General features: G+C 42.1%; 1 protein-coding gene across 1 annotated transcript in view; it reads right to left on the bottom strand.

Moving 5' to 3' along the window:
- LOC144685518 (potassium/sodium hyperpolarization-activated cyclic nucleotide-gated channel 1-like) overlaps nucleotides 1-6,163 on the bottom strand; it is a 324,879-nt gene extending 318,716 nt beyond the window's left edge. The window contains exon 1 of the mRNA XM_078550109.1: nucleotides 5,619-6,163. Coding sequence (XP_078406235.1) covers nucleotides 5,619-5,995 — 377 coding nt within the window. The 5' untranslated portion in view covers nucleotides 5,996-6,163. The remainder of the gene's footprint in view (nucleotides 1-5,618) is intronic.
- Between the last annotated feature and the right edge of the window lie 6,180 nt (nucleotides 6,164-12,343).

The raw sequence follows: 12,343 nt of genomic DNA, 5'->3' as shown, positions 1-12,343 counted from the left end.
GATCAGGTAGATTCTGTGTTCTGTAAGTAATTCTGAATAAATTGATATCAGCCAGATCTGCACTACATTCACTACAATTGGCATCAATGCCTGTAGCCTAGTGATGGATGAGAAATACAGAAATACAGTTAGATATCCTGATCCTCAACACTATCTAGTGACCCCTGCTGGAAGTTATATGCAAATATTGGGGAAAGACAGGATGGAATTTGTCTGAGATGCCCGCCAAAGCCTCAAAATCTCGACTCACATAGGTAGTACTGTCTGAGATAAATGAGGTCTGTTGGCATCCATGGAACCACAACTGATCATGAATTGGTGCCTTTAGAAAAGGGAACGGTAACTTAAGGGTAACACATGTCCCACTGTGCAACTATAATAGCTGTCAAATTGCAATGAGAGCATGGTATTGGCTGTTTTAAATCTACATTTACCAAATGAAAAGGTTTCAAGTAGAAAACAGTATTGAACACTTTTGAATAATCTTATCTTGAACTAAATATTTTTTAATGCGTTAATAAATAATTTGGGCTGTTCCCTTATTGAAAACAAATTGCCACACAAGATTGCAGGTGAGTTTATACAAAGCGTTTTTTTTAAAGTATAATAAAATCAAAGGAGTGCAATATTTTCCACTGTAAATGGTAAAGAGTAATTGCATGGGTGTTAAAATACTGCACATTGGAATATTAAATAAAGATGATAAACAGTAAAAAAAGGCACCCCAACATATAACATTGTCTAGAAAAATACTGGAAACAGCATTACCCTCAAAAATCTAACCTTAGAACACCCAGCATTTGCCACATGACACTATATTCCTTTTTTACTTTCAATAAAGCACTGCTCTCCACCTGTTTACTTTTATCAGTGAAGTTTCTCCGGATAGGGTCACTGAAATGAGAAATAACCTGTACATTTCTGTTACTTCACAAATAATGTGGCAATGAGCTCAAACAAAACACCAGTCCAGAAATAAATCAAAACTCAACTGGCAATTCATTCAAATAGCAAAACTGTTGTTGCATGAACTCAAACAACATAAACAGCGCAGCAATGAAATCAAACAGTACACAAGGTGCAACAATAATGGATAGCGCTCAGGAGTAGGAAACCTGGTCTATTTTCCGTTTCCCCCTTTAAATTGACGAAGGGAAATCATCCTGCTGACACCTAGAAACAAGCAAGAGAACATCCCACCTTGTTAGTCTGTACTGCACAGTACTACACCGCACAGTATATTTTCTCACTGAGCCTTCAGAAATTATGTTTTAGTTGGAATTTCAGGTCCCCATCAGTTAATAGCAGATAGAGTTAGATGAAGTGAAGATAGAGTTCAATGATGTAGGGTGATTGGAGGTTCAAGTGGGAAGTAAACACCACCACAGACAAGTTTGGCTGAATGGCCTGTTTCAGTGCTATAAATTTTATGTAATATCATCTAATGTAATGAACTCGAACACATTCATGCAGTAATGCATTCAAACAACACATTAATGCTGCAATGAATTCAAATAACACAAATGACAATGAAGCCAAACACAGCTGGAAATTAATTCAAACAGCAGAACTGGTGCAGTAATTAACTCAAACTGGACAACTGGGGTGGCAATGATCTGAAACAGCATAAATGGAGCAGCAAAAGACAGCACACTGAAAAGCTGAAATTTTTCAAATATTATACTGCAACTGTGTAGAAAGAGAATAAACACTGGCATGGCTATTCAACAATTTTTGATGAGCTACTTACAGTGCATATGGTACAGATGAAATAAATGGCTTAGTAGTTGTTGTTTACTGAAAAATAAGCCATTGAGTGACTTAATTCAATGGAGCTCACAAGCTGTAATGGTTCTAATGCTGGGAGAAGTAGCACACTGATTACTAGATGTCACATCCAGTCAGTCATGATCTAGAGGTTGATGAGGTGTTTGGGTCAGTAAGAAATAGTGGGAGATGAGTGTACATGTGAACAAGAGACAGAGAAATTAACAGGATAAACGACAAGTCTAGGATAGGAAAGAGCCAAAATAGCTGACACGGTGTACATGCAAAAACAGCAGTGGGAGAAAAAGCAAAAGAGCAAAGGGAGAAATATTCTCAGGAACTTCACCTGAAATTGGACAGGCATTAAGCTTATCATAAAATAATTAAGGAATGGCAGTGATTACCATCAGTGAAAATACAATCAAAGAAAAATACTGCATGAAAAGGGGAGACACAGTGCAGGAGGATCTCTTCTGTGCCCTACATGTAACAAATTCATAAATTGTGTTGGAAAAACTCAGCAGGTCTGACAGCATCTGTGGAGAGAAAAATAGTTGACATTTTGAGTCTGTATGACCCTTCTTCAGAGCTCTGAAGAAGGGTCATATGGACTCGAAACATAAATTCTGTTTTTCTCTCCACAGATGCTGTCAGACCTGCTGAGTTTTTCCAGCATTTTCTGTTTTTCTTTCAGATTTCTAGCATCCACAGTATTTTGCTTTTATCATAAATTGGGTTTATGAGTGTGTTAATCATGAAACAAAGGGCCAGAAATGGCATTATAAAAGTGAATGAAAACATAAGTGATGGCAACTGAGAAAAAGAAAATTGCTAAAAGATTTTAGAACAAGAATGAGGGAAACTTTCAAAAGCAAATTCCAAAGCTAATGCAGCAGCATGGGAAGGGAAGAAAGTGAATCGGTATCATTGGATTCCTCCCACAAAATAAAAAATACATGCATTTATATAGCATTTTACATGATCACCAAATATCTCAAAAGTGTTTTAGAGTCAATTAAGTACTCTTTGAAGTATGGTCACTGTTGTAATGTTGGAAGCGCAGCAGCTAGCTCCCACAATAGCAGTGTGATAATAACCAGATTATTTTGTGATGTTGTTTGAAGGATAAATATTGGCCAGGACACCAGGCAGAACTCCCCTACTCTTCTATGAAATAGTGCTATGGAACTTTTAACCACCCCAAACAGATTAATATGGCCTCAGTTTAACATCTCACCTAAAAGATGAGACTTTCAACAATACAGTGTCAGTGCTAGACTGGAATATCAGCCTTGATTTTTGGGCTCAAGACCTGAAGTAAGATTTGAACCCAGAACTTTGCAATTCAGAAGTGAGGGTACTACCAACTGAGCCATAAGCTAAAACACAACACCTTACTGGCGAAAAAAAACAACATATCTGAGATCAGAAAGAGCATATCAATTATGCTAAGTAATACCAGAGAGTGTATTAACATGTTCTAGCCCAACTGCAAAGGTAGGTGACACTACAGTCTGCTTCAGCTTGGCTCTTGCATTTTATGACACACTCACAACCCTTCAAATTGCAACAGCCTTTTAAAATAATTGCTAGCCTTGATTAAATTCTATTGTAGTCTTAACCTCACTGTGCCATGTTAAAGAAAAACTGCACAGTAACTGGGGAGTGAAGTCATTAAACAGATGGCATTTGACATTTTGGTCAGAAGCATGCCAGGCTTGCATCACTTCAGTTTTACACCAGCAGCAGTATAGCTTCAACTGCTGCCGAGAAAATTTAAGAATTCCCAAACAGACCAATTTACTAAACACTGCTTATAGGGGGTTATCACATCAATTCTTTGCCAACATTTAGAAACTTGTACTGCCATTGTATAACAGTATTATATGCAAGATTCAATTGTCTGTCTAAAAACAATGCAGAACCAGCCGCACGGTTCACTGGCAGCTTGGCATCAGTCTCAAACTGGTACCTCCAGTAACACAGTGCAGTATCGCCATTTGCAGGTGCAAACCGGAAAATATGCTAAATAAAATCTAAAAATTCTACTTATCTACTTAAAAATAAAATAACGCCAGCAAAAATAAATTAGAACAAATAATTCAGTACATGATCTCCAAAACTACCACAAAAAAAAAGGGCGGTGAGGCCAAGTAACTGCAGTAACCCAGCGTCTGAGCAGCGTGGAGACAGGTTGACCCTCCCCACGTGTTCTCACTGTGGACTGGAGGAGGACTGAGCTGCACACTGGAAATGGAGATTGCAGTGGGGCTTCCCGGATTCCGCCTGTCAGAGGAATGTTTCAATGACTGGACAGCGGTTTGCCCGGACATTTCTGTTAATTCAATAAACAGGAAGGTAGTGAGTGCAGCATTCCTTTTGAAAAAAAACACACACAGTTTGTAAAGGTTTGAGAGCAGAGCGTTGCACTGTCATTACACCACACCACCGGCGCAATGTTGGAATGAAACAAGATCGCCTCTCGGAGGGGTGAAGCTTCACTTTGGCCGCTTACCGACCCAGGTGGGCAACTCCACCTTCGCACCGCAACCGAAGATTGCGCTGCCAAAGAAACATTGCGCCGGGTTGGGCGCCGGGACTGTGAATGCCCAACAAGCAAATCTTGCGCCGAGGTGGACCCGTTCACCTCGCAGCTGTCACCAGGTTCAGAAGTGTCCACCTCCAACCCGTGACTTTATCTCAACCACATTGAGGAAGAGGGAGGTATCTGAGGTGCATTCACCTCACGTCTTCTCAGGAAGGCGTTCATTTTCGCGTACTCCCATATGGACAAGAACAATTTTCTAAATTACCACAACAATATCAATGACCAGCCTTCTCCCAGTTATGGGAAGAAACATATATTCCTGAGCCCCTGATTGTGGTCAAAAAGCCTCCCACACCCCCCACTCCAGCCGTTTGTATGAGTCTCTCGACAGCAGCAAGAACCGAACTGGTCATATCCGGGGCTGCAGATGGTCAGCATCTCGGGAACTCTCCTCACTCACCTTCACTCACTGACTGACCGGCTTTCAGCTTCTTTATTTACATTGTGTGAGAGCGATCAGTCGGAAGTTTGCTATTCGGTCTTGATGTGGAATGGTGGCGGGATTTTCCCAGTGTTTTCCAGCTGTTTTCTGGGCTGCTGCTGGTTTGTGGGCGGTTTATTTTTCGAGCTACCTTGGAGAGTTACAGAGTGAGGGCGGGAACCGGCGGCTGTGCCACAACTTCCCAACCGCATTCCCCTCCCGTCCTTGTTTTAGTGTAAAAAAAGGGTCGTTCCAGTAAAGTCACCCCCAGATCACGTATGACAGCTAAACAAGCCAAGAATGACATTTATAAAACGGGAGAACGGTAGAGAATATCGAGTGAATTTGTTGGCAGTACACAGTTTATCTGACTGAGTGTAAAGTTGTCGCTTTCATCGCTCATTCTTTCTGAAAATGTTACTTTATTGAGAAAAAAAAAAGCCTCGGCTTCAACAGACATCATTTTGCATATTTCAAACTCACTTTATTCTGTGCGAACGGACCGATTAGTCCCCAATAAAACTCACACGCTGTCGGTGCCAAATTCAGTTCAAATCAGATCAAACCCAGTGCAAAGGACTGGGATCGATCACTATGGATTAACCAACATGACCTGCACAGAAATGATCTGATCCAAGGAGCTGCGATCCGGGCAACTTTGTTGCTCAGAAATATCGAAATTCTCCAAACAGCAATGGCAGGCTGATCTATCACAACTAGAAAGTTCAGCTTTTAGAAAGCATTTTTTTTTAAAAAAATGTCTATAGAAAAGGATGTAGCCCAGTGGGCTCCCCGTTATTTTGATGCGAATCGGAAACTTACCGAAAATCGCTGTACGGGTGTATAATCCAATAGCCGGCTGTTTTGACCCGCTGCTGCTCTTTCTCCACTCCCCTCTGGCTGCCGAACATCCGCAGAGAAAACTTGTTGACCCCGGGCTGGAGCAGGGCGCTGAAGTGACTCTGCATAGCGCTGTACCGCGGGAATTCATCACCTTCCTGGCCGAACATCGCATCGTCCCCCCCAACTCCCGCATCCACCTTAAAGCCAACCGAATTTTGCTCTTTGCCGCTCTGCTGCTGCTGCTGCTGCCGGCTCCGGCTGGGTTCGTCCTCCGCTTCCCTCCCCATCCTCCCCGGCCCCACATTACCGTCCGCTTTCTGCTCCATGCTGGAAGTCTGCTTGGCATTGCCTTCCATGGCGGGAGGCTGCTGCCAGTGATGGCCAATTGGAGGTGAGTGCGGACTGTCTGGCGATCTGTAATCTCCGTTGGTGTTACATTTGGTGATGTCCTTGGTCGGATCGGCTTCCCTGCTGCTGCTGCTACTGCTGCAAGACTCTTCGACTTTGTTGTGGTTGGATCCGGTTTCTGCTGCTCCCCCTCCTGGTAGAACATTCATCCTGATGCTCTGATTCTTCCCCCTGTCATCCTGCTTCCCCATCCTCCTGTGGGAATGACTGGAGGTGGGGGTGGGGGTGAGGGGGGGAGAGGGAAGAGGAGAGCGGGGGAGGGGGAAGGTGGAGGGGGTTGTGATTTAACCCGCCGGCCGCCCTTGGCTCTTACCTCCCACCCGCTGCCCTGCCCACACTGCAGTCTGCCTGCACCGCCGTCCAAGCATCGATCCAAACCCCCTGTCAGGCTGGCACACGAACCACTTCAATCTCCAAGAACGTGACTTTGCCACTCGGCATGCAGTCGACGTGACTTTGAGCCGGCACCTTTCCGATTAAAGGGACGGGCGGCCCCGCAGCCACCCCGCCAACAGAGTAAAGCGCTTCCTCCGACCAGACTTAAACATTGGAGGAAGCAACTCTCGGCCTAATAAAGAATAACTGCTTCGGAACTTATCTAATCCGGTTTTTTTTTTCCTTGGTAAAACGAAACATCAAAATCGAAATATTTCAGCAGTTCTTTTTAAAACCCATCACTTTAAAAGGGAACTTAAATTGATACTGTAAATGTTGGATCAATGAGAGGAATATTAGGTAAAGTTCTGACAAAAGATTATCGACCTGTTTTCTCTCACCCCAGATGCTGCCTGCCTGGCTGGGTATTCCCTGCATTTCCTGTTTTTGATTATATCAGGCCGTTCGGCCCCTCGAGCCTGCTCCACTATTCATTTGGAGCATGGCTGATCTGCACCTCAGCTACATTTTCCTACCTATGCTCCATTGACTTTGATACTCTTATCTAACAAATATCAGTAATCTATCTCCTGATAGATCAAATAACTGAGGAAGAGGATAACATTTATTAAGAAATTCATGACTTTAAAACCAAAGTATATGATGGAAATACAGGAGGAACAATCATCAACAGTTGAAAGTAAGTGTTTACATGGAGTAGAGGAGCAGGAGGATCTCAGGATATAGGTACACAAATAACTAAAAGTGGCAATGCAAGTTAATGAGGCCACAAAATACTCGAGTTCATTTCTAAAAGGATTCAATTGAAAAGCAGAGAAGTTATGTTAAACTTGTGTAGAACCTTGGTTAGACTAAATTCGGAGTACAGTGAACAGTTCTAGTCACCATATAAAAAAAGAATGTAGAGGCATCGGAGAAGGTGCAAAAGAGATTCATTAGAATAACACAGTACCAAACTGGCTTAAAAAAAGACTGAGGAGTGACCTGATTAAGATTATGAAAGGGTGTGATAGGGTGGGAGATCTTGTGGCACAGTGGTAGTGTCTCTACCCCTGGGCTAGGAGCTGTGGTTCAAGTCTCACTTCAGGATTTATTGGCTTTGGAAAATGCATTCATAATGTGGCCAACAAGTTGATTTTCAGCCTGTATATCCTTCCAATGTGCCTGATGACAGGTGGGAGAGTTTCCTGGTCAGCCATACCACAGAAGGCAATGCCAAGCCACTGCAGTACTTTGCCATGCACAATCATGGACCAATCCACTGGAAGTCCATAGTTGCCAACATCCTCTTAGGGCATGGTATCTGAAGGAGGATGTGATAGGGTAGACATAGAGAAGATGCTTCCACTTGTGGGGGAGACTAGAGCTAGGGGGTGTGGATATAAGATAGTAACTAATAGGGAATTGAGGAGAAACTCTTGCCTGAGAGATTAGTTAGAATGTGGAATGCACTACCACGAGGAATAATTGAGGTGACTAACATGGATGCATTTAAGAAGAAGAAGCTGGATAAACACATGAGGGAGAAAGAAACATGAAGCAGAGTGCGAGGAGGCTCATGTGGAATATTAACACTGGCATGGACCTGTTGGGCCAAATGGCTTGTCTCTTGCTGTAAATATTTTGTGCTACTAAATAGGTGGTGGTGTCCTGTTGTATGATAGAAATGTGTGGTCCACGTCCTTCAGAACCAGGCAACATAAAAACATTCACAGGTACTACCTATGACATATTTGAGCTCTTTATTAGTTCATACCCACAACATGACCATGTGAGATCATGAGGATATTGTTGCCAATCAATACTCTCCTATAACTCAGTTATTTGTCTCCAAGGGCTGAGATTGCATTTCCACTGGCCTCCCCTTTGCAATGTTCTGATTGGGAATATAAATAATTTTTTTGTTAGAAGTAACATCACGAGTGCACAACTGCTCAAGAGTCAGCTCTTCTCTACTTTGGTCCCATGTTTAGCAGTTGGAGAACTTAATACAGAAGGCTGGTATATATATTTCCCCATAAACCTGCTCCCTGATAAATTATTAAAATATACTCTCTGGAGGAGATTAGAATTAGATCAGAATGTCACTACAATAAAAAGATGGCCCACCCCCACCTTCTCAGGGGAAACTACAGGTGAGCCACAACATGTTTGTGGACCACAACTTGCCAGTAATGCCAACATCCTGAGAATGAATTGAAAAGACAGTAGTAGCACATCACAACTGTTGAATTCATAGAGAAGACCAGTGTCTAATACATGCAAGTAGGTAGCACACACCTGGATGTACTCAGTCCTTTTAGATTTTAAGTGAAGGTATTGAAAAAATAAAGAAAATGTTACGATTTAATGGAATGACATTTCATCTTGTGACTCCAGGGTGCACTGAAGGTTAACCTCAACTACATTATCATTAGCAAAACAAGTTGTACATCAATCGGAGGGAGAGTGAAAAAGTCATCCACCAATGTGGAAAACACATTGCTAGGCTGCAGTTATACTGCACTGACTGACCTCTGACGTGTGATGCACAGACGGCAGACTGGAGTCTACCAAAATAAATCACACTGCAGTCAGCAAAATAAAAGCATTGTCTTTCTGTGTCTGACACATGGGCAAAACTCTGCTCACCAGCTAATGCTTGGTGAGTGTGGCCAGCAATGTCAGCCCTCTAACATTAAAACATTGAAAGGTAAGATTACATTGAGCTGAGGGTCCAATGGACTGCCTACTTCCTTTTAAAATGCAATTCATCACCAGGCGAGAGTTATATCGGATCTGGTGCAAATTAAAATTAAGGTCAACTACCTTCTGCAGAGGGTATCATGCTGGCTGCATGGGGTACTCAGTAGTCAGAACAGTTTTTTGTACTGATATGCATCTGAACTTTACATCAGTTTGAAATTGACAGTATACAGGTATACTTGGGCAAAATAGCAGATAGATTTCAGGACAGAATTAGGCTTATAAGAAAATATAAAATTCCAAATCGGCAACAGTTCAGAAAGAATTCATGCTGGGGAAATGAATATCACGTACAATGGGAAATGAATAATAAAACATAAAAAGGGAGAGCTAGGGTGTTATAAAGAATGGAAGGAGGGATGTATAAAATGTAAGGTTATTAACTAGCCACGCTTTTGTGTATTAAGTGTTTCAACGAGGTAAACCTGCAGTGAGAATAATATGAAAGATTCATATTTCATGAATTTGACTCTGGTGATCATTGAAAGCACATGAAAAGCTTTACCAGGTTGCTCAGAAAGTTCCAAACAGGAGATTATTAGCAAACACGAGAGCACACATTAATGAAGGTAATATTATGACATGGGTTGGTAATTTGTTGGAACTAAGAGTCAGAGCATGGAACAAGGGATCTGCTCTGATTGGTGGGATATGAAAAATGATGTTCTCTGGGGAATCTGCTTTTGACCATAAATGTTAATGGATAAAGGAACATAGACTTATATGGCCAAATTTGCAAATTACGCTATGTTAGGGGGTACAGCAAGTTATATGGATGGAACCTACAGAGTCACATAGACAGAGGACAGGAGTTGTTAAAACGATGTCAGATAGAGTTCAATGTGGGAATACTTCCTTAATAGTAAAAGACTAGTTGTGGAGGAACAAAGGGATCCAGGTGTCCATGTCCACAAAACACTTAGACTTTGTGCACGGTTACAAAAAATAATCAAAAAGGTTAGAATCAAAGAAGCATACAGCACAGAAGGGACCATTCAGCCTGGCATGTTTGTGCCAGCTTTTTGAAAACACAGCCCCATTCTACCTCCTTCCCAAGATTCACAAGCAGAACTGCCCTGTGTTATAAGTTTAAAAAGGGGGTGTTTGTCATTTTAGATCATTCCAATTTAGCTGTGCACTGCCTAATACTGGAACCCAAATTGCCCTTTTAAACTGTTTGAATTCGACTGAGATATAACCATCAGGCTAAGACTCAAGCACCACATCAATAAATAGTATTGACATTTATTAATTATAAGCAAGTTTTAGAAACTCATCAACTAACTAACAGAGGCAGAATATAGGTAAAGTATACTTAACAATGAAACGCTACCAACTCCACATTTTCAAACAGGTGATCAATCCAAGAGAAGCGGACAACAACTTGAACTCATCACACCGACAGAGAAACAGTCACTGGCTCCAAAAAGCACTGCACCTTCCTGAGATTCTCACTGGCAGGGAATCCATTGCTGAACCAGTCTCAATACTAACTACTCATCTGCTCTGAAGTTAACTGGAAATGACTTTTGTACTGATAAGATACTCAACTATCCCCGAAGACCGAAACAAGTCCTTCCACACTTGGATGTAACAAAGATGGTTCCCGCAACCCCTTTTTTCATATAGTAGTCCAGGAGGAACACTGCGAGCTTATTGGACGGGATAGTTATAAAGAGAGAGGAAGTACTCGAAGGGTTGAAATCCTTGAAAGTTGATAAGTCACCAGAGCCAGATGGATTGTTTCCGAGGCTGCTGAAGGAAGTCAGGGAGGAGATAGCAGGTGCTCTGAGGGTGATTTTCCAATCTTCATTAGATACAGGGGAGGCACCGGAGGACTGGAGAAATGCAAACGTAGCTCCATTGTTTAAAAAGGGATAAAGTAAATGCCAAACAATTATAGGCCAGTTAGTCTTACATCGGTGGTGAGCAAATTAGTAGAATCAGTCCTGAGAGATAGGATTAACTGTCATGTGGAAAGGCATGGACTAGTCAGGGATGGTCAGCATGGATTTGTTAAAGGAAGGTCTTGCCTCACAAATTTGATTGAATTCTTTGAGGAAGAGACAAAAAGGGTTGATGAAGGTAGTGCAGTGGATGTTGTATACATGGATTTTAGCAAGGCATTTGACAAGGTCCCACATGGCAGATAGGTGAGGAAAGTAAAAGCCCATGGGATTCAGGGTAATGTGGCAAACTGGATAAAAGGTTGGCTTTGTAACAGGAAACAAAGGGTAATGGTCGATGGATTCCCTTGCGAATGGAAAGTTATCTCAAGTGGTGTTCCACAGGGCTCGGAGTTGAGACCCTTGCTGTTTGTGTTATATATTAACGATTTGGACGTGAACGTGGGGGACACGATTGGGAAATTTGCAGATGACATAAAGATTGGCCGAGTAGTGGATAGTGTAGAGGATAGCCATAATCTCCAGAACGATATAGATGGGTTGGTGGAATGGGTGGTAAAGTGGCAGATGGATTTTAACATAGAGAAGTGTGAGGTCATACATTTAGGGAGGCCAAACAGTTACAGAGATTACACAATAAATGGGAATATACTAAGAGGGGTAGATGAAGTGAGTGATCTTGGCGTACAAGTACACAGGTCCCTGAATGCAGCAGTTCAAGTAGACAAGGTTGTAAAGAAGGCATATGGAATGCTCTCCTTCATTGGCAGAGGTATAGAATATAAAAGTAAGGATATAATGTTGGAATTGTATAAAACACCGGTGTGGCCACAACTGGAGTATTGTGTGCAGTTCTGGTCACTACTTTACAGGAAGGACGTAATAGCTCTGGAGAGAGTGCAGAGGAGGTTTACAAGAATGTTGCCAGGGTTAGAAAAGTGTAGCTACGAGGAGAGATTAGATAGGTTGGGGTTATTTTCCCTAGAACAAAGAAGGCGGAGAGGTGACTTGATTGAGGTGTACAAAATTATAAGGGGAATAGATAGAGTGGACAGGATAAAATTGTTTCCCTTGATGGAGAATTCTAGAACCAGGGGACATAGATTCAAGGTAAGTGGCAGAAGGTGTAGGGGGGACATGAGGAAGAACTTTTTTACGCAGAGGGTAGTGGGTGTCTGGAATTTGCTGCCCAAGTTGGTGGTAGAGGCAGAAACTCTAAACTCTTTTAAAAAGTACCTGGTTCTGCAC

The sequence above is a fragment of the Cetorhinus maximus genome, chromosome 1 (genome assembly GCF_964194155.1).
Source record: "Cetorhinus maximus chromosome 1, sCetMax3.hap1.1, whole genome shotgun sequence".
Classification (NCBI taxonomy): domain Eukaryota; kingdom Metazoa; phylum Chordata; class Chondrichthyes; order Lamniformes; family Cetorhinidae; genus Cetorhinus; species Cetorhinus maximus.
Note: the sequence above shows the minus strand (reverse complement) of the source record. Positions and strands in the feature narration are given on the sequence as shown.